The sequence below is a fragment of the Dryobates pubescens genome, chromosome 18 (genome assembly GCF_014839835.1).
Source record: "Dryobates pubescens isolate bDryPub1 chromosome 18, bDryPub1.pri, whole genome shotgun sequence".
Taxonomy (NCBI): Eukaryota; Metazoa; Chordata; class Aves; order Piciformes; family Picidae; genus Dryobates; species Dryobates pubescens.
The window spans coordinates 14,743,927-14,766,515 of NC_071629.1; the positions used below are offsets into that span (position 1 = coordinate 14,743,927).

The 22,589-nt window shown below is 43.3% G+C and overlaps 1 protein-coding gene across 4 annotated transcripts; it reads left to right on the forward strand.

Annotated features, from left to right (window-relative positions):
- The first annotated feature begins 1,372 nt into the window (after positions 1-1,372).
- Positions 1,373-19,341, forward strand: RLIM (ring finger protein, LIM domain interacting). Of its 4 annotated transcripts, none has more exons than XM_054169302.1 (4): positions 1,373-1,547; positions 12,439-12,627; positions 13,439-13,522; positions 14,825-19,341. In XM_054169302.1, the coding sequence occupies exons 2-4, from the start codon at positions 12,459-12,461 to the stop codon at positions 16,357-16,359; spliced, it is 1,788 nt and encodes a 595-aa protein (XP_054025277.1). In that variant the 5' UTR covers positions 1,373-1,547; positions 12,439-12,458; the 3' UTR covers positions 16,360-19,341. The 4 variants fall into 4 exon arrangements, with proteins under 4 accessions (XP_054025277.1, XP_054025278.1, XP_054025279.1 ...); XM_054169303.1 differs by lacking the exon at positions 1,373-1,547 and adding an exon at positions 5,024-5,041; XM_009900385.2 differs by lacking the exon at positions 1,373-1,547 and having other exon boundaries at positions 12,215-12,627.
- Positions 19,342-22,589: the final 3,248 nt, after the last annotated feature.

Sequence of the window (22,589 nt, forward strand, 5' to 3'; positions counted from 1 at the left end):
ACCTGATCTGAAATATGCCCTGTATCTAACCCCACCATTGTCTAGCATAACACTAGATGATCTCCAGAGGTCCCTTCCAACCCCTACTGTTCTGTGTTTCTGTGAGCACTGTAGCTGTCTTTGCATTCTCAAATCTGAAGGGAGAACTATACAAACCCACTGCTCTTACTTACTGTACCTTTTTTGTGTGTGTGTTTTTGTTGTGGTGGGTTTTGTTTGTTTGTGGTTGGTTGGTTTTGGTGGTGGTGGTGTGGGGTTTGTTTTTGTTTGTTTGTTTTGTTTTGTAACTTTTGCAATCATTCTGGGTTCAGGTTCAAGAGAGACAGGGAACTACCTACCCAAGAGAGTCCAATGAAGGCTATGGAGATGCTGAGGGGACTGGACCAAGATGGATGTCAGTCTGTTTTCCCAAGCAGCAAGTGACAGGACAAGAGAAAATGGCCTCAAGTTGTGCCAGGGGAGGTTTAACTTGGACATTAGGAATACTTTCTTTACTGAAATAGTTTTCAATGCCTGGAACAGGCTGCCCAGGGAAGTGGCAGAGTCCCCACCCCTGGAGGGATTTGAAAGCTGTGTAGACCTGGTGCTGAAGGACATTGTTTAGTGGTAGAACTGGCAGTGTTGACGGTTAATGGTTGGACTTGATGATCTTAAATGTGTATTCCAGCCTAAAATGGTACTATGGTTTTTATGAGAGGCTGAGACCTGGAAAGGAGCAGCCTGAGAGGGCATCATCTCGACGATTATCAGTATCTGAACGGCAGGAGTGAAGGAAACGGGCCCAGTCTCTTTTCAGTGGTGCTTAGTGACCAGAAAAGGGGCAACGATTACAAACTGGCACCTGGGAGGTTCCATCTGAACACAAGGAAAATGTTTGCTGTGAGAGTGCCGGCGCCCTGGAGCAAGCTGCCCAGAGAGGCTGTGCACTCTCTTCTGGAGAGATCCCAAACGTGTCTGCACACCGTGCTCCTGGGCAAGCTGCTGTGAGTGACCCTGCTTTAGCAAGGAGCTGCTGTGCATGATGCCTAGAGGTCCGTTCCAACGTGGGATTGTTATTCTGTAATTCCACCCTTTAGTTTTAAGGCCTTCCCTGCTCGTTATCCTGCTTTCAAAGCGGTTAATTAGATGCCTACCTAACACGAGAAGCTTTTAACTCGATCCTTCCCACATCAGCGGCGGGGGCAGAGGGGCGGCCTCTGCCCCTCTCCAAAATGGCGGCACCGCCCCTGCGCTGGCGCCGCTCTACCCCCGCGGTCCTCCCAGGCTCCTCTCCTTGGGCCGCGCTCCCTCCTCCCACCCCGCAGGGGGCGGCGGCGCCTGCGCAGAGGCGCGCGCTCCTTCACTTCCGTTTGTCGGCGGCCGCTTCCGGGCCCCCGTTCCTTGGTAACAATGGAGCAGAAAATGGCCGCCTGAGAGGGAAGGGAGGGCGACGCTGCTGCTGTTTGGGGACGGACGGAGCGGGGCGAGTCAGGACCGAACCCGCTGAGGAGCGGGGATAGCAGAGGACCGAGAGCTGGGGAGGCGGCGGCGGGTGGCGGCGGCGGGAGGTGAGTATTTGAGGCCGGAGGCGGACTCTCAAAATGGCCCGGAGAAGGAAGAGGCCCAGGCCCAGGGGAGGCGGCGGCGGCAGCTGCGGCCCCCAGCACGGCGTTTGGGGTCTCGGGGGATTGCGAAACCACTCTGCCCCTGCGCTGGGTCCCCGCTGTGCGAACTTCAGGGTCCCCGGGTAGTGCAGGGTGGCTCTTGGCTCCGCGGGGCTTGGGAGGCCGAAACCGCCCCGCGGCAGAGGCGGAGCGGGGTGCCGTGATGGAGCTGGGGGCGGTGATGGCGGTCTGTGGGCGGGTGTGCCCGGGGCACTGCGAGGATCCTCGGTCCCCCTCTCCTTCGGATGAGCTGGGTTCTGTCACCCTGGGGACTTTTCTTCTTTCTCCCGAGGCGTGTGGCGGGGCCTGTCTCCGAAGTGGGGCGAACCTGTGCCTCCATTTGGAGCTGGAGAAGAGCTTGCGCTCTCCCCTCGGGGAAGGCTACTGCCCCCCTAACCCTCTACTTAACCGGTTGGGCCGGAGAAGTTTAAACTAGCACCTTTTTGGAGGGGTGGAGTACGTGGGGGAGTTGTGGCCACTATCTTGGGCCTCATCATACTTGGTGCCTACTTAAGGAATCATCAGCTCATCAGGACCGTGTTTTCAGGCTGTTACTCCCGTGCTCTGAGACAAGAAGCCCGGTTGTGGGAGACAGGCAAGAGGAAGTCTTCCGTACTCAGTGTTTTTTGTAAGGGTCTTGTGACCTATTCAAACCTGTGATGTTTGCTATTCCTGTCGTGTTAGTTTCTCTCCAGTTAGTCACGTCATCTTTGCTCAGTCACCTTAGTTTCCTGTGCAAGTTCTTCCTTCTCTTTTTAATACTATTTGTTTGCCGTTTAATGTTTTTATTTACCGTGTTTCAAAACCACCCAGGTCCAGCTAGACATATCTTCAGCGATCAGCTTTAATGGTGGAGTTGTATATAATACTGTATCTATATGACATAGATATTAAGATTTGTTATGTGTTTAGTTTGTTGTAGGAGGAGATTGACCAAACGTTTTACAGCAAAATACAGACTTTCTTTTGGTGATCATAGTTGTGTTTGTTTCACCCTTTTTCAGTAAGATAGAGACTTTATGCAGAGAAGCTTCTAACCAAGAATTTAGACTCGATTGTACCCACTAGTACCATCACACATCTGATTTGTTTTCCTAGTCTTTAATGGCAGTTCTGGTTAATTTCAAGATGTAAATTGTTGTTGAAATGCTAAAGAAGCTCTGACACCAGTTTGTCCCTGAATTTTAATTGCAGTGACTTGTCAAGACTTTAAAAAAAAAAAAATCACCACACATAGTTGGCTGCTTTTTGTGCAGTTAGTTATCTTGATTGAGAGTCAGAAGTTTAGTTTGGTTATAGTGGTGAACTAGCACTTAAACGGTATTCCCTCCCTAATTTTGGAATTAAAAGTATTATAGCTTACAATTATGTCTTGCCTACTCCTGACTGGGGAAAACACACCACACATTATTAAATGAAGGGCTTCCAATTCTGGTAGACCTCTAAATCATAACTACAGTGTTCAGAAATCTGATTATATAGATATTTCTCACTAAAGTGACCACACCAGCATTTTCTAGGCCTGTAGGGGTTGTCACCTATATCATGTTTGTATAATTACTGAATTCATAGACATATCAAGGTGTACTGGAAAACAGTGTTACAAGTGTTTGGTCTCCACTCTTTTTTCCTTTCTTTTTTTTTTTTTTTTTCTTGTTTGTTTGTTTAATTTTGTTTTTAGGGGCATGGATAATGTGATTGTCAAATGGAAATGGTTTCAAACCCCTTATATATTAATATACTTGTCTAGCTTGTTCTTTTATTTCTCTTTCTTGTGGGAATGTATCAAAACAAATGTCTTGATCCTAGTAGAATGCTTACAGTTGCAGTAGGTGCTTTTTTTTAATAGCCAGAACATAATGTTATGACTTCATATACCTGAGTCTAAAGATTGCATCTAAGTCCAGTTTAATTTAGCTGAACATGTTACTAGGTTCTTCTGAACTGTTTTGTAGAGAACTCAGTTTCCATCTATTAAAACATTTGAATGCAAACAAGTATTTATCCAAGATTGTGACATAATCTTGGTCTTGATGAAAACTTAACAATTTGAGCTTGCAAAAATTAATCTTGAAGTGGTGGAATCAGTAGTGAACATCTCCACCTTCAATATAGTTTTATGATGCCTTGTGCATCTCAAACCACGTACTTCTAACCTGTGAATAATGCAGAGACAGGCCCTTTGTATGGTGAGTAGGGATAGGCAGAAGCACCTCAGAGACTCCAGTTTGCATATGCACAGGTTCCTGGCTGCAGTTAGGATTGTGAGAAACACACAGACCTGCTTCTCCTTCAGACTGTTCAGGTTTATATTAACAAGGTGCTTGTTAGTAACTTGGTGCTGATGTGCAGATTTGAAGCCAAACTCTTGAAGTCTGCAGAGTTCTGTCTCTTGTAAAACTGTATCATGATAATTGAAAATACAGGGAAAATCAGCAATATTTTTTCTTACTTTGGTACCTTAAAAGCATTTTGCTCAGAGCACTCATCATTTTAATAAGCAAGTTTCACGTGCATATAGCCTTGTTAAAATGCTTCAGCTTGCCTGCCTGAGTATATCATCAGAAATGGAATTGTGGTCTTGCAGGTGCTGTTTAAAATCAAATAAATTGTACTTAATTTACTTTCCATATCTATTTGTTAGGCACTAGACATCAGCATAGGAATTCCATCGTGAGTTGTGTTGTAGTGATTATCACTGTTTTATTGGCCTTTCACTTTCAGCACTCACTGTGTTAGCAGCAGTTTTGTGAGATTCAGTGGTAAATTTAAAGATAAAATTTTCTTTTCAACTCAATGAGTTACAATTGATTCTGTGCTTTCACTAACCAAAAGTTCTCTTTCTTCAGAAATCAAAACACTACATGGTGCTTACAATGTGGTTTTGTGGGTACAACTTCCTTGGATGTTGATCCTGCATGTAGTGCTGTATTTAGTCTCACTATTGGTTACTTGAGTGCAGCATTACTTTGCCTTTGAGGGTCAGGGTGGGCCTTCTGGTTTCTGATCTAGGAGACTCACTTTTGGGGCAAAAGAGCAGCATTTTGTGAGACTCCAGTTCTGGAAACTTCTTACCTTGTATACACTAAACATTCTCATATGTGATACCTGAATTTGAGTGCAGAAGGCAGTGCTATCTTAATTTTCGGTTCATCTTCTATGTGAAAAGTGTTTTGGTGGGTTTTGGGTTTTTTTTAGTAAGTGCAGCTGATAAAATGTGAAGCCAGGAGATTTGGCAGTTCTTACTCTATTTTATTTTCAGATTCCCATGTGCTCTCAAGTGTTTTGGAATTGCTAAGATCTACCCTTTCATCTGGAAGAGAATGAGTTTTATTTCTGTTCTAATGATCTCTCTTGGAGCTGGTAATTTGTACAGCAAGGTGGCCACTCTGCCTTAGGTAGGGCTATTGGAGACTGCTGGAATTCTGTATCTTGATTTCTTCACTTCTTTTCTACCTCTCAGGAGCTGATACTACATCTAAGAGTGTTTCCCTTCATCTCAACAGTTTGTTCTGTTGAAATGTTTTCCTTTTAAAATTTTTTTTCTGTTGAATTTTCTGCAGCTGTTCTGCAAATGTATTTATCTTCTTTCTATTGTTTAAAATGTCTGTGCAGAATGGCATCTTGTTTTTACAGCCTCTGCTTTGAAACATAGTGGGGTAGTGAAATAGCTGAAGGGATATTTAACTCTCCTGGTTATACTGGCTTTTAAATTTTACAGTGGTTTACTTGGAACAATCCATAGAAGGCAATCTTTTCCCCCTCCATATTCTTCTGTTCATGTTCCATGACTTTTTTTTTTTTTTTGAGGCAAAAAGGACATAAGAAGTTCTTGAGTGTTTAAAATGTGTGGTAAGTTTAGTAGAGAGCTAGTAAGAGCATAGACCTGTTGTTTATCAGTGTGTAAATAGAAAGCAAGAATAGCAGGGAAAAAAGAGATCCAAAATTCAGGATGCGACTTTGGAAACCAGAAAAGTTTGTTACTTGTTTCTAAGATGTAGATGAGTGAATTGTGCCTCTGTTATCAAAGCCTTTGGTGTGATCACAAAAGGAAACTTGTGCACCTGCACAAAAAGAAGACCTCAAACTTGACAAAATGAAGCTCCATGTATAATGCAAATAGTGTTTCATTTCACTGTTTTGTGGTATTTTTCTTCTGTAATGATAGGATTCACTGTCAGTTTTTGCTTCTGCTTTTGAGCAGACTTGAATGATGAAATAATTACGATGAAAATGTAGTTGCTGTTATGTCTTCCTGCTGGTTTTGAGTATTGAGAAACTGGATGCAGACTGGCATGGAAACTATTTTTTTGACTTTGAATTCTTGTAGGAAAATGTAGTACTTGGGAGATGGGGTGAGTCAGATGAGTACTACACATGAAGTTGGTTCTGTTTGTGCTTAAAGAACCCGGGGTAACAGAACTGCCTGTTCTAGCTGCTGTTCCTGTGTCATTTGAGAAATGGAATTGGAGACACTGCTGGCCGGGCTGGGCTGGTCCTGCCAAATGGGGTGGTATGTAGAGCTGCTGAAGTCAGAGTTCATGGAAAGCACTTCGAGCAGACAGCTGTGTTATGCTTTTGCCGTAGATCTAAAATGGCTTTGAGGTATCCTCAGTGAAAGCAGGGGAGGAAAAAGTAGTTAATCTCTAACAACCCAAACCAGAAAATAAGTATTTCTGTCTTCCACTTCTGAGTCACTTCTTTTAGTCAAAGGGTTTGATAATTTCTGGAGACTGGAAGTAAAGCAAGGTGCTGTACTGGTTGAAGTACCTAATTAAAATGAGGTTATGAGTCATAAATGAGAAATTAGCCTTCTGCTGAGCACATCTATGAAACGCTCACATTGCCATCATCTTTTTTGTTTATACAGAGGTATGTATTATGTTGCTGGGACATGAGATGATTCAGGAGAGGTTCCTAACATACGAGGCTCTGATGTAAGGCAGAAGTACACCTGTAATGCCTAGATAAGGGGTGGGGTTTTAGAGGAAATCATTCTGGGTCATGAGCATCTGAGTAGTTTCTGCAGTTTAATTCTTTGCTTTTCTCCAGTTAAAATTTGAGAGTTGTCCCTTAAATCTAATGGTTACTGTAACTTGTTGCTTTTTGTTTAACCTAGCAAATGAGTGATTGCTGAATTTGTCGGATCTTCCAGGTTTTACCCAGTTAGTTTAATGAGAGTTCAAATGCTTTATGTGAAATTTCTATGTTTAGTAGATCAGGCTAAGGTAGTGTCTTGATATTCAATACAATAACTAATAGCAGGAGATACTACACAACTTTTGAAGGAAGAAGAGCTGGTGTTTCTTTTTACTGTGCCTTACTGCCCATGAATACTTTTTCTGAGATGAATTCTGTAGTCCATAAATGCTAAGCAGTGCAGAGGTACAGGGGGGTGGTGGTGAAGATAAAAGGACAACACAAGTATTTTATCAGTGCTTGCTGTCCCACAGGATTGTTTTTAAGCAGCAGTAAATTCCTGATTGCTTGGGTTTAGTTTGCACCCCACTTGGCATCAGGGTAAGTGTAAAATACTTCTTGTACTGGAGGAATGATAACTTTGCATTATTGAAGGAATAACTAGTACTCTTAAATTGTTGATATCCAAATGAGCAGATTATTACTCCCTCTCAAATAAAAGAACATAACAAACAGTTCCTTTTGTGGGCTTACAATTGTTGATCCTGCAAGCTGTGGCAGCAGTGGAAAGACAGCTAGTCATTTGTGCTCTGAAATCTCTGAGATTGTTGAAGCATTACTGCAAGGAAGACACTCTGCTGACTTGTGCAAGGATGGGAACACCAATTAAGAATGTGCTGTAGTTCATGTGTCTGGATATTCAGCTGCTGAGAAATAGTTCCTTTTTTTTTTTTTTTAAGGAGAAAATAGTTTATTCTAGCTACAATTATGTTTCTGAAATATTTGGGTGATTCCTCCCCCATCTTTTTTTCCCATAAAGAGGTTTTCACTGCTGGATATCTCAGCTGAAGTTGGCAATAATCGACTGATCTGAACTTCCTGCTCATACATATGACCTTCCCCACCCTTTGTCAACTCAGTTCTGACAGGGAAGACACTTAAGAAGGAAATTCTGTGCCTTTTAACTTGGATAAGAACAAAGTCTTACTTTGAGTTGAACTAAACCACTGGAAGGAAGAGAAACAAAGCATACCTGCTTATTAGATAATCAAATGTTGGTAATTTAGTTGTAACTCAATAATATCCTGCTGGTTTTCCCTCATCAGGTTTTCCTGTGTTGCTTTAAGCTTCCTTTAAGCCAGTCTTAATTTTCTGCAGTGTATAAGCTGAGAGCAGAATCCTGAAGGAGGGGACAGGTTTTCGAGTTCTTTGTGCATCACTCTGCTACACTGAAATTGGAGTGAGAGAACATGGTAGCTGCCACAGTGGAAACCCTGGTGTACAACCAGGTGGGGACCTATGGAGTCATGCTGAGGTGGTCATAGTCTAAATGTTATAGTAGGTTCAGCTTGATAATGTAGTGCTTTGCAGTGGTGTGGGCAGTGAAGCTTAAAATGGGCAATGTGGACAACAAGCTGAGTGGGCAGTGAAGGGGTAGGATTTCTACTCCAAGGTTTTTGTTGCTTTCTATTTTTCCATTTACTGGTTGAGGAGTATCATCCCATTTGCTGTCTGCAGTAAGGGAAGGAGAATGTGTTGCTGTGCATTTAGGTGTTTTGTCAATGTAAACATCCCATATAGACCTATAGCCTTTCTAGAGTGTTAAAGCCAAACAGCATGAAATTGGGGTACAGTGGGCTAGTAGGCAGTAGCTTCAGATGGGAAAGTACAGTCAGTTGCTAGTTGAAATAGTCCTGATGTAAATTAAATTAAAACTTTAAAGTCCCACCTCTGAGTCTCTTTCCTTGGCAACAGCATCTTCTCAGTCTTGACTAATAGCTGGTTTTATGGTTTAGGAGTTGGGGATATGAGATTGTGGAGGAGAATTATACAATCATAGAGTCATTTAGGTTGGAAAAGACCTTTGTGTCCAACCATCAATCCAGCACTGCCAAGTCCACCACTAAACTGTGTACTTAAGTGCCACATCTATGGGTCTTTTAAATCCCTTTAGGGATGGGGACTCTACTACTACCTTGGGCAGCCTCTTCCAGCGCTTGACAACCCTTTTGAGGAAGAAATTGTTCTTTATGTCCAGCCTAAACCACCTCTGGTGCAATTTAAGGCTGTTTCCTCTTGTGCTGTCCCTTGTTCATTAAGAGACTGACCCCCACCTGACTCCAGCTTCCTTTCAGGGAGTTACAGAGGGCAAGAAGGTCTTCCCTGAGCCCTTTTTTTCCTCTAGGCTGAACAACCTCAGTTCCCTCAGCCACTCCTCAGAAGACTTAATTATTGCCAATTTCATAAGAGAATAGAGGAGCAAACCTGGAAATAAGTAAGACTGTCTTAGACTTACTCTGAGCATTTCCTAAAGGATTAGCTATTGAAGCACACATCAGAGAAGAGATCCCCTGCCTTCACCTTCACTTGTTTTGCTTCTCCTTTTTTCCCTGACCAAGACCAGTGCCCATTCATCTTCTGAAATGGAACAGACAATGTCTTTGAATCAAACAAGCATTATATAGCTAGGTGCCTGCAAGCACTGGAGTTTGCAGTTAAGAGGAGAATTTCAAAGCATAAGCAGTAAGCAAATGTCGTGCTTTGTATGCATAGTGCAGTTTTCTCTTTCAAAGCTGTTGCAGAATTAGTCTAATGCTTACAAATATGTTAATGTTGCCATTTTTCTGAAGATGCTGTGTTTGAAAGCCAGTCAGTACCAAGGTGGCAGTCATTTGGGGGAAAATAGTTTACAAAACTTTATGCTGCTCCTGTCCCTTCATGTCTTATAACATTTCTTTATTTTCTTAATCTTACTGTCAACTTTCTTTCATTGTTGTCCTCAAAAAGGGAATGCTGCTTAGTTTTGATACGTATCCCCAGAGAACTAGATATCTTTCAAGGCTTTGTTTGGGATGCAAGTGTCTCATTCTAGTTGAAACTTTTTCAGATGTTTCTTTTAAAAGCATCTGTCTTTGTACTTCTGGTATCTTCTGTAGAATAAATATGTCTTGAAGTGAAGTCACTTGGAGTCATAATTCTGCTACAGAAAGCTTGCAAAAAGTTGTTTGTTTCCAGCAAGCTGTGTTCTTATTAGAACTGTCTGAGATTTGAAGGGCATACAGATTTCATAACTGAGCCCAGCTGGAGTAGAACATACCTGCTGGAACCATTGCACAGCTTCCCCTGTGACTGGGTTCATTTATTGGTGTGTTTGACAGCACATCATGTGCAAGTCTTCAGACAGGCCAGGCAGATTGCACTAGAGATTTAGCAACGCAGAGAAAAACGATAGGCTTCCATTTGAAACGGTGCTAACCCTAGTGATAGCTCCTGCTTGCTGAGGAAAAAAAAATAGTAGTAAAGTCACTTCAGTAAAGTGACAGACATGCACAAAACCAAATAATACTGGGAGACTAGAACATGGAGAAAGAATGAGAGAATTTGGTCTTTTTAGTCTGAAGAAGAGAAGACTGGGCAGGGGGGGAATCTCATAGATGCTTATAAATACTTGAAGGGTGGGTGTCAGGAGGATGGGACCAGGCTTTTTGCAGTGGTGCCCAGTAACAGGACAAGGGTAATGGACACAAAATTCAATATAAGAAGTTCCATCTAAACATGAGGAGGAACTTTAATAAAAGGGTGAGTGAGCCATGGAACAGGCTGCCCAGAGAGGAGGCAGAGTCTTCCTCTCTGAAGACATTCCAAACCCATCTGGATATGTTCCTGTGTGACCTTCTCTAAGTGAACCTTCCTTGGCAGGGGGGTTAGAGTTGATATCCATAGGTCCCTTCCAACCCCTGCTATTTGGTGACTCTGATTCTATGCTGTATTACCAAGTGGCAATGAGTTGTGTGTGCCTTAATATGGCTAACTTAAAGCCAAGTTGTACTGGTGGGAATTCAAGATGGAGAGGGTAAGAAGTAGCTATTCTGTAATTTGCAAGTCTGCAATAATGGGATATCCAGTCCTATGGTATTTTCTATTGTTCCACACTGAGGTTGGCAGTGCACTTCAATTTTCACAATAGCAGCTGCACTAAGGTAGCCTCAGAGATCACACAGCGCTGCTGTGCTGTGGAGAAGCACTAATGTAAACTGTGGGCAGTCTTGACTTGACAGCTGTGCTGACAAACCAAAAAAAGATGCTTTTTGCACTAGACAGATGTCTGAGCTTTGGAAATTTTCCAGTGAGAAGCAGAAAAGCTTTATTCTTCCAGTATTTTCATGTCACATGAAGTATGGTTTAAATGAAAGGAATGTTTTCTGATGGAGAATGTTATGGCAGAGCTTTTTAGCATGCAGAGGATTAGCTTGCTAATCACCTCTCCAAGTAACCAGATTCTACCAGTTATACAGGAAAATTCTTGATGTTGTGAACAGCAAGGCACAGTGATTAAGGAAACTAGTTATCACATTAACCTCATTTGATGTATTTGCATGGAGTTCACTAGTGCCAGAACGTCTCCTACATTTGCATACACTTTGCTATGCTTGTCAGATACAGACATGGCATCTATCAGCCATTGCTTCTTTTGAGAGAGAGATTGTCAAGGATATGTACTCTTGTGGCTAAGAGGGACAAACGTCTCCTGGGGGTGTATTAAGAATGAGACCAGCAGGTTAAGGGAGGTCCTCCTCCCCCTCTACTCTGTGTCAGTGAGGCCATATCTGGAGTATGGGGGCCAGTTCTGGGCTCCCCAGTTCAGAAGAGCTAGGGAACTACAGGATAGAACCCGGTGGATGATACAAAGATGCTGAGGGGAGTGGAGCATCTCTGTGAGGATGAGAAGCTGAGAGACCTGGGACTGTTTCAGCCTGGAGAGTAGCAGCCTAGAAGGGGATCTTCTCAATGCTCTGCAAGAGCTAAAGGGTGGTGGTAAGAGGCTGGGACCAGACTCCTCAGTGGTGCCCAATTGCAGGACAAGGAACAACAAGCACAAAGCAGGTTCCATCTGAAAATGAGAAGTTTCTTTGTGTGAGGGTGCTGGAGCCCTGGAGCAGGCTGCCCAGAGAGGTTGTGGAGTCTCCTTCTTTGGAGAGATTCCAAACCCACCTGTACATTGTGATCCTGAGCAAGCTGCTGTGGGTGATCATGCTTTAGTAGGGGGGTTGGACTCAAGATTCTTCCCAACCCCCAGCATGCTGAGATTCTGTGATCTCATCCAAATGAAAAACAAGGCAATTGTATTTTAAAATAAGTGAATTAGAAGGCAGCTCTGTATAGCAGAAACTATACCTGGTATGAAGTGTGGAGACTCGCTCTGTAAATTGTAGTCATCAACATCAGTAATTCAGTAAATGCTGAAACTAGCTAGCAAATTTTTCTCTTGATGTGAAAGTAAGAAGTTGATTTCTCAGAAATGAGATTTAGTAAAAGCAAAGAGCCTTTGTCTGGATTTATTTTATTTTTTTTTTTACCACATATACTGTTCCATAGTACCTTCCATCTTCTATGTTTGAATCCTTCCTAGCTCCTTCATTCTGATAAAATTCACTTGGATTGTTTCTACTTCTCCAAGAGTCTTGTGCTTTGAGAATCACTTCATTTTTGATCCTTGTGGTTATTCACTTCATCTTAACTGAAGCTTCATCACTAAACTACTTCCCTCTCCTCAAATTGAAGGGTAACAATGAAGTGTGCAATACAGATAAAGCACTCCTGATTTTCATGCCATATTTCACTGTGCTGAATGAAGGATTTGCTTTCTCTGTTTTAGGTGCTCTTCCACCCATCAAGATGGAAAGCTCAGATTCTAGTGATAAAGGCAGTATTGATCAATCAGAAGCACAACGTCAGAGCCAGCTAGATCGGCTGGATCGAGAAGAAGCTTTCTATCAGTTTGTCAACAACCTGAGTGAAGAGGACTACAGGCTTATGAGAGACAACAATTTGCTAGGAACACCAGGTAGGTAATGCTTCTGTACATACATCTTGGTAGGTGGTTTGTGTCATTTTCTGTTCAGAAGCTGTTTCACCCATTTAGTTTTTGTGCTGCGGTTGTGTTCCATGGTGGGAAGTAGCTTCTCTGATAACTTGTGCATACTCAAATTTGAGCAGTCCCCTGACTAGTGGAGAGGTAGGTAGAGATGTGGATCCATCAGATACGAAAGTCAAATGTTTACACAACTTGCTGGGAACACCCAGAGTTGACTCAGTTCCAGTTATGGACCGCTAGACACTTTTTTAATCAAAAAGTAATCTATAAGCATCCGTGTGAAAATGTTGTGCTGGTGAGGCTAAGTTTGTAACTAGAACAAGCAATCTGATGTGGGATTGTGCATGGGCATTTTTATATCAGTTTTCAATTGAGTTAAAGTAATACATTTTTGTAGGATGATAGCTAATTCAAACCAGTTCTAATTTTAAAACTTCAACTAATTTAAACACTTTAATTTTTTTTTCATGCTTGTGAAGGTGTTATCCTAAATATTTCACTCTGGACACCCATTTAATTGGTACAGGATGGTAAAACTTGTTGCTAATTTGTACAGAGGTTCCAGAAGCAGAAAGCACAGTAGGGTGAAACTGGATCATTCATCTTCAGCAGAACTTGGGACAATGGTGCTGAAGTGAACTTCCCCTTAGCAACCTTTTTGGCAGGATTTCGTTAGGATAAAAGACCAGCAGTGGCATGTACCTTCTTTAGAAGCTTTTAATGATGCTTGCCATACGTATGATTTGGAAATATTTTTGGAAAATTTTGCTTATTTTCTAAGGTGAAATTACTGAAGAAGAGTTGCTGAGAAGGCTACACCAAGTTAAAGAAGGTCCACCACAGCAAAACAGTGATGAGAATAGAGGTATATACAGTATTTGTGAAAACTCTTAACTTTAGCATCCCGTACGGACCTTAACGTGAGTGCAGGAGTGGAACAAGTTAAGCCTAGGCAGGTGCAAGGTGAGCTTTGTTTCAGAACTAAGTGAACCTTATGTCTGATACCTGCTGCAGAGGTCAGTTTGGGACAGAGTTTGTTCGTAATACATCTGTTATTTGCATCAAGATAGTCCCATTTAGGTTTCTTTCCTCCTATTTATTTATTGAAGATTGCCTTCCTGACTGCTCCCTTCTGGGATGCTTTCTGGCAGTTTCTCTTCTTTTATTTACCATTCTTCCCTTCCAAACATGCTGCATTACTTTTGTTATCACCCTTCTGTAGATATTGGTAGAGGACTTTACTACTGAGACTCATTCTTTAGTGAGGTAGATTTGCTCTAAAGCTATTAACCATAAAATCATAGAATTGTTTTGGTTGGAAAAGACATACAAGATCGAGGCCAACTATCAACCTTAGACCACTGTGGCCACTAAACCATATCCTGAAGTGCCATGTCCACATGTTTCTTGAACACCTCCAGGGATAATGACTTTACCACCTCCCTGTTCCAATGTCTGACCATATTTTTCCTAATATCCAACCTAAACCTCCCCTGGCACAATTTCAGGCCATTTCCCCTCATTCTATAGGCTGAGATTAGGGAGAAAAGACCAACGCCCACCTGGCTCCAACCTCCTTTCAGGAAGTTGTAGAGAGCAATGAGGTCTGCCTTCAGCCTCTGTTTCTGCAGCCTGAACTACCTCAGTTTCCCCAGCTGCTCCACATAAGACTTGTTCTGTAGACCCTTCACCAGCTTTGTTACCCTTCTTTGGACCTGCTCCAGCACCTCAATGTCTTCCTTGTAGTGAGAAGTCCAAAACTGAATGCAGTATTAAAGTATTCTTCAAGTGAAGGGTCAGGACAAACTTAGTTCTTTAGTGGTCAATAGATCACGTAATTTTTTGGGAAGGTAAACACAATATTGATGTGTTATGACACCTAAATGTGACTTCTGATTAAACATCCTGTGTTTTTTTGATGACTTGTTTGCTCTGTGCTGGCTGCAGCCTACCTTTATGTACTAGAAAAATGTCCACTCCTGCTCCCTCCAGAGAGCTCTGGTAGATAAGAATTATGATGCTACATGTGAAACCAGGCTAGCACTCGATAGGGTTAAGCACTTCTAAATTGTCACTTGTTTAAACTTAAGCAATAATGTTCTTGGAAAAGATCACTCCCAAATTAGCTCAGGGCTCTAATTTTGGTAGTTCCCTGTCTTTTTCACAGGTGCAGAGTCCACAGAAGATGTTTCAAATGGAGATTCCATCATAGACTGGCTTAATTCAGTCCGACAGACTGGAAATACAACACGAAGCGGGCAACGAGGAAACCAGTCTTGGAGAGCGGTGAGCCGGACTAACCCAAACAGTGGCGACTTCAGATTCAGTTTGGAAATAAACGTCAACCGTAATAATGGGAACACGAACCCGGAAACTGAGAACGAGCCATCTGTGGAGCCTTCCGGTGGGGAGGAGTTGGAAAGCAGCCAAAGTGACTCTGAAATTCCAAGGTCTGAATCACCATCTGCAAGGCAGCCTGGATCAGAAAGGAGCACTTCAGAGGAGCTAGCAACCGAGGAAGCTTCCCCTCCTAGAGGGCAGAGGAGAGCCAGAAGTAGGAGTCCAGAACAGCGGAGAACGCGGGCTAGGACTGATAGAAGTAGGTCACCAATAAATCCAGTGAGTGAAGCTCCTCGCAGGTCTCATCACAACACATCATCTCAAACACTTGACCCCTCCTCAGTGAATGAAGCTGAGGGAAGCTCTAGAACTAGGCAACACGTGACATTAAGGCAGCACACAGCAGGGATTGAGGTGCCTGGTGAAAATGCCGTTCTCTTTTCGACCCCTGAAACAAGACCTGCTCCTCAAGCAGCAGGTTCTTCGGAAACCAATGGCAGCAGTGAGTCTGCAGCTCCTGGGCAAAGGCCTCCTACCATAGTACTTGATCTTCAAGTGAGAAGAGTTCGTCCAGGGGAGTACCGGCAAAGAGACAGCATAGCCAACAGAACTCGATCCAGGTCCCAGACCCCCAACAACACGGTCACCTACGAGAGCGAGCGGGGAGGCTTCAGGCGCACGTTTTCCCGTTCGGAGCGGGCTGGAGTGAGAACTTATGTCAGCACCATTAGGATTCCAATCCGTAGGATCTTAAACACAGGCTTGAGTGAGACTACATCCGTTGCTATTCAGACTATGCTGAGGCAGATCATGACAGGTTTTGGAGAGCTGAGCTACTTCATGTATAGTGATAGTGATGCAGATCCTAACGGCCCAGCTCCAAACCAGAATGTGGATGCTTCGGAGGCACAGAATGGTGGTGGTGGGACTTCAAGCAATGAAGGCACAGATGTTAGCTCAGGGGAGGTGTATGAAGGTGGTAACGAAGGCAGTTCCACCTCTGGTGCCAGACGGGAAGGTCGGAATACGAGGGGATCGGTCACTTTTGAAGAAAGCGGTTCTCTACCGTTCCTTAGCCTAGCACAGTTTTTCCTACTCAATGAAGATGATGACGACCAACCAAGAGGACTCACCAAAGAACAAATTGACAACCTAGCCATGAGGAATTTTGGTGAGAGCGATGCTCTGAAAACCTGTAGTGTCTGTATTACAGAGTACACGGAGGGCAACAAGCTCCGTAAGCTGCCTTGCTCGCATGAGTATCATGTCCACTGCATCGACCGCTGGTTGTCAGAAAATTCCACTTGTCCCATTTGTCGCAGAGCAGTCTTAGCTTCTGGGAACAGAGAGAGCGTTGTCTAAACACGCTCTGAATTGATGGCCAAGCAGCTAGTGTGATAGTGATGGGCAAAGAAGTCACTTCCTTTATGGCCACTTTTTGAGTGGTACCTCGCTGTATAGTAATGACTTGGAGTGAATCTTCCCTCATGAAAGCATTTTCTCTGGATTATTCAAGCTTTTCAAATTGGAGAATTTCTTTTAATTAGGGTTTTCAAGATCTAGTCAGTTTGGGTGTTAAATTCCACTTCTCCAAAGACATTTACTCACTCAAAAATGTTTGTTTTTTTTTCTTTGTGAAGAAGTATTAAGTTCTTTTCTCCCACCCAGCGCTTCCCATCCCAGTCCAATAACCATTTTTGTCCTCAAGATTGTGCTTACAAGGAGCTCTTGGAGAAATCATCTCAGCTAAATGTCTGTGAGCTGTAGGAGGAATTTGTGCAAGGAATCCAACTCTCTGAAAAAAGAAATAATATGAACTTGATTGCACACTTGGAACATACTTTTAATTTCCATACTGGGTTAATATTGGACATGCCTGTGTAAATAACACTAATGTTAGCCCTTTCCCCATCACTATGGCACGCTGTAGGATGAGCTGGTAGCTTCATTGGGATATTTATCTTGTTGTGGAAATACTAAGAATTGCCTATGCTTCTTTAAATAAAAATCAAAACAAACCAACCCCAGATCTGGTTGAAAATTGTAAAGCTTTTTTTGTAGAAGCTCAGTACTTTTCCAATGCACTGTTGTACTAATGCATTAAGAATTAAAATTGTACCATGCTTAGAAATCAAGAATGCTTTTCATACAGACCCCACCAGCCAGAGGCCAAACTAAACCCCAGAGAACTGCTTTTGTACCTGTGGCCCTGTCAGGGGCAGTGTGTATCTGTACTAATTGTGTGAGCAGCTACTGTAATATAAAGCCAGTTGAATTAGACATCTTAATTACATTAAAAAAAAAAAACCAAACCAGAAATTAAATAATTGCAGTGTTTTGGCTCAGCAATGCCACCAAAAAAGCTGATAAAAAGTAGAAACTGTTCCAACAGCTGGTTATTCCTTGAGGTGGTTGCTAATATAATGCAAAGCAGTGTGTACCCGTTCATTCCGTGAGGTTTATGCACAATTCGTCTCTCAGCATTCAGCTTTTGAGGCAACTCTTGTGTAACACGAGTACTGACAGGTGGTTTTTCTTCCCCTCCAACTTACCTATAGCAGTAACCTCTGTGCAGTAAACATGCTGCTGGACCCAGGGTTGGTAGTGTGGGACTCGGGTGCCACAGAAAAATAAGTATGAACTGGGAAATAGATGATTAAGTTCAATTTGAAAATGATAATTGCTTATGTGAGTACACTTAAATGTGTAACCAGTTCTAACAATAACATTAAAACTCACCAAACTTTTGATCCTCTGTAGGACATACTAAAATGAGTTGAATTTACTTACAGAATTGTGTGGAATATTGAGATTTGGAGAATGTAGCTCAGTTCTCAGCAGTGTCAGGGGAAGACATCCTTCACTCTTGGTGACCTGGTCTTTGGTTTATTCTCTAATGATTATTCCTTTCCTAGCTGACCTGTGCAACAGGGAGAACTGTATTTGTTTCCACTCCAGGGCAGTTGTTCCAAAGGGATATGACCTGCTCTTGCTGGCTCTAGGGGAAGTGTTGCTTGTTCCTCAGATGACAGAAGCAAAGCTAGGCTTGTCTTTCTCTCCTAATTAAAACACATTTTTGGTGTTTTATAGTGGTGGTTGCATAAACTATAATCTCTGCTCCAAGCTATTTTAACATTTCATCAGGTAGTTAAAGATTCCACACTGTCCCAAAATTCCCAGTTTTCTTCTGTGTGCATTTTGTGGTGTTTGGTTTGGCAGGAAACCCTGATTGGCTCTGGAGCTTGCTCTCCTGCTGGTGGGACACACCGTTGTGGCCAAGGGGATATGTGTCCTCTTTTTGAAGAGAAGAATAAATAAGCTCATGTTTTTGAATATTTCCCTCTGACATCATCAGTGTAAAGTGGAAGTTGGTTACTCATTTCAGGTGCTGGGCTCCCTATGCCAAAATTTCCTCAACAAAAGAACACTTTGAATTTCTTCCAGTAGCGTTCACGCAGCAAATATTATCAGGTGCATTCCCAGTAGCTTTCCTGACTTACTGGAACATAGAATTAGAAGACCCCTTTCTATGTGAATCCTCTGTTAGATTTGAAAGTGTGACTTAACCTCTGAGGACTAAAGAAGCAGCCCACTGGTGCTGACTGGTGTGGGGCACAGCCGCGATACATGTCGCTCAACATTGCTTTCTTTATATTCCGAGTTCCCAATAGCTTTTCACCTTAGAATCAATTTCCAGTTTTGTTCTAGCTTGATAGTGGCATGCCTTAACGTTTTCTGTAACAGCAGCAGCTAATAAAATTTTGGAGGTTTCCCAAATGGTACAAATAATTTCACCTCAGTTCAGGAGGCCTTGACTCTTCTCTGTGCTTTTTATGCTTTCTCCAATTCCAGGCATGCTAAAGGTGTTGGGGTTCATGGTCTGAAGTGTGGGAGAGCTGGCAGAAATTAAACTGCTGATATAGCAGAGTCCTCTTGATGTAGCTGAGTCATCTGTCAGCCACTGTGGCAATTAATTTTCTGTTCTTTTCAAGTTAGGTTGGAGCTGGGAAAAGCCAATGTTAACACTTCAGTTGCTAATGAAAAACTCAATTTAACAAGGTTTGTGATTAGCTTAACTTACAGTTTATGAATCAGTCTAGTATTGAGCATTTGCACTTAACCACATCCCTCAGTTTATGCTTGCATGGTGTTACAGGAGAGGTAAAGCTTCTTATCTTCTGTTGGTAGCAGCATGCTGGGTTAAGATGGCTTGTTTTGTTGCTTTCTGAGGCCTGACGGTATGGAAATGGTGAGTCTGGAGAGACAGAGGCAGACGAGTTGCATCAGCTGCCTGGTCCACAGTGCCACCATGTGGGAGCCTCTCTCAGGCCTTCTCTGAAAGCCAGTCTCCTCTAGGATTCTTCTGCATTAAAGGCTGTAGTGCTCTTTTTGAAGGAAGTTCTCTGTTGCCTGCTTCAGTAGTTGCCGTGGTGCTTTTTCAGGTTGCAAGTCACCCAAGCTTACGCTGTGAGTCTCTGTTGTGTGAGCTTAGTTCAGAACAGGCCTGTACCCACAGGATCTCCTTGCACAGAAATTAAAGCAGTCATGAGGCCCAGGAGCACGCACACTATTTTTGGTTGAGAGCTGTGTTTGGGAGTTTCACTCAGATATCAACCAATACAGAGTTGTAGACCCTTACTTTTAGTTTTGATTGGATCTTTTGTCTGTTAAACTGAAGAGTCAGTCCTGGGATTTGTTGATTTCCTTTTCACATGGCACTTTTTTGTTTCCCTGAACCAGTTGGGGATTTTGCACACAACTTGTAGGCATTTCGATTTTAAATGAATGATTTGTTTAGGGTCGGTGCTCATATCTGGGAATGACTCAGTCTGAGGCTACTTTGTGGGCAGCATTGATGTGCAGCACAGCAGCTGCGTGGCCCTGACACCACCCCACTTTTGCAGGAGCCATAATTGTCCATTGTGTTGGCTTTCAGACGACTGGATTTCCCACCAAAGTGGGCACAATGGACCATAATGACTGTCACTCCAGTTTCCTGTCACTTGTCTGGGTTATGCAAATGTGGAGAGTCCCAACAGACTGTTGCCCTATTCTGTCTGCTTCCTGGAAGTGGTTGCCTACACCAAGAGGAGGTTCCCAGTGGTCTTGCAGTAATGAGGGTCTAACTGAAGATGGGAAAAGAAAGTTGCTGAGGCTGACCGTCTGACATACAGCAGTGTGGCAAGGGGTTTTCTGACTTTTACAGAGTGGTCTGCACTGCAAAGCTCCATCCTGTTGGCTTAGCCACAGCTAAGTTCAGGATCCTTTCCTTTAATTCAGGTCTCTCTCTGATCTTTGGGTTTTCTCACCGCACATCCTTTCTCCTGCCCTGGGGGCTCATGTTCCTTGAGTATGGGTCCATCAGCAAGCATGGAGCTGATGAGTAAATGGTTATGGAAATTTCTTCTGCTCCTCTGCCTTCTCCCGGGAGGAGGTGCTTTGAATGAGGGCTGGCTTGGAGCTGGGTTAGGGGAATTTATAACACATTCAGAAATATTCCCAACCCTTCGGTACACCAGGCCTTTTGTTTGCTTATCCTTGATGAGGGAGGGAAAAGACAGAATCCTTGGTCGCTTACCCAAAGTACACACAAATTGTGTTGTGTTAAAAAAGAAAGGAAGTTTGCATCTGTTACACCAGGGTTTCCCAACCTCTTGTTGATAGGAGGTATCTTCCCCCCCCCACCTTTTTCTTTTTCCTTCTGAGGAACAATAGCATTGAATTGTTTTGTTTTAACTGGTTTTGTTCCCTTAAGCTAAAACACCCAAGACTCCTTCCTGAATGTCACTACCTGAGAGTAAGGTGTTGGTTGGGAAGCCTTGAATTCACTTGAATTCAACTGAGAATGTAACTGCCTTTTTTTTTTTGTACAGTGCTTTACATCTGTTTATACAAGACTTGTTTAACCCAAAATGGCACTTTGAGGTCATTGCACAACTTTGACCCAATTTGATAGCTAACATCTAGGAGGAGTTTGTTCCCTATGTAAGATGTCATAATGCAAATTGAAATAGACTCAATAAAATGCATGAAGTGTTTGTTTTGTGCTTGAGCATCACTCCTTGGGGGCTGTTCTCCTTGCAGTATGCATGCACTGGAGCAAATGATGGTGGATGCGGTAGGAGTTTATTGCCTATTCATACGAGGCTGGATAGAAAGGGAAGAGCCAGAATGATTTAGAGTTAATTTCATGGAAGAATATATTGCTCCTTAGTACACAAAGCTGAGGCAATAAATGTCATGATGCCCCAGACTTGTGTAAACCTGTCAGTGGGTAATGTGGGATACCAAAGCAGTGTCGGCAAGCTTTCTGTCAAGGAGTAGCTGTGACTTTTGGGGGTGCCTGCCTGTAGCAGTGCCTGGTGATCAAAGCTCTGGGGGATGAGTCTCTGCAGAAATACCCCTTGCAGTGCTCAGTGGCTTTCACAAGAGGCTCTTGTATATGGCTTAAGGCTTGGTCCTAAAATTAGTAGCTGCTGTACGTGCAAATACTTCGCTGAGTGGGAAGGACATTTTTTAGGGCGTGGGAAGCTTTATTATCTTTTTATCAGCGCTTCCCTCACCTCAACTCCGTTCCTCGAGTAGGAAGTGGGAGCTGCTCCAAGAGGGACGTGCTGACTTGGAAACAAAAGGGGGTAGGAAGGTGATGTATAGGGTGGCAACATGCAGTGCCTGGTGCTGGTGTCTGGGCTGATGCTTGACAGTGCTGGGAGTGATGTCACTGTTCGGTGTTGGGTTTCTCCAGGGATTCAACTCCACTCTCCACAGGGAGAGCTCTGGGATAAGGGTGTTTCCCCCCCCCCCCCCCCCCCCCCCCAATTCCTGCATGCTTTGTGTTGAGCTCCATGATCTGTTCTGCTCTGCAAGTGTGCAGCTCAGTCTGAAAGTGAGTCTTGGACAGGCATTGGCTTTTCTTTCGGTGACTTCATTCACAGAGTGGTTCCCACACTTTCTATACCAGGAGCCCTTTGCCAGGTCCCCAGCTCCAGCACCGCATCTCCCTGTCGGAAGTTCATCAGTTTGGGCAGCCCTGTAATTTTTTGTTCCTTACAAATTATCTATCAAGCCCCAAATGGCTTAAAAAGTCCAAAGGCTTGGAGAGCACGTGTGGCTGACTTCATCCCTATGTTTGTTTTCTTTAATATATTCGAGGTCTCTGTTCTGACCTGTAAAACTTTATATAACCTCATTCCTCCCTCTCAGTGCTTAAACCCTGTAACCTTTTACATTGTCCTACTCCTCCCTTCAGGGTATATTTCCATGGCAGATCCAGACCTTCACAGGGGAATGTGTTTGGCTGCTTTGCTGCTCCCGCTGCTTGGTGGGAGGAGAAAGGTTGTGTTTGGCAAACCTGTCCATCCCAGGGCAATGGGGGTGAGGAATAACTACATGGTCAGGGGTTTCTCACCTCCAAAAGGGCTCTTTTGACCCCTCTTTGGTGGGATTGAGTGGAAATAGGTGGGGAGAAAAGCAAAGGTTGGCTGCTGTTTGCTTGCCCTTCCCAGCTGTTTCAAAGTGTGAGTGAACCTGTTTTGGGGCTTTTATTATAATGACTCTAAACTCGGCTCTGTTGTGGTTCCCTTAGTCCTTAC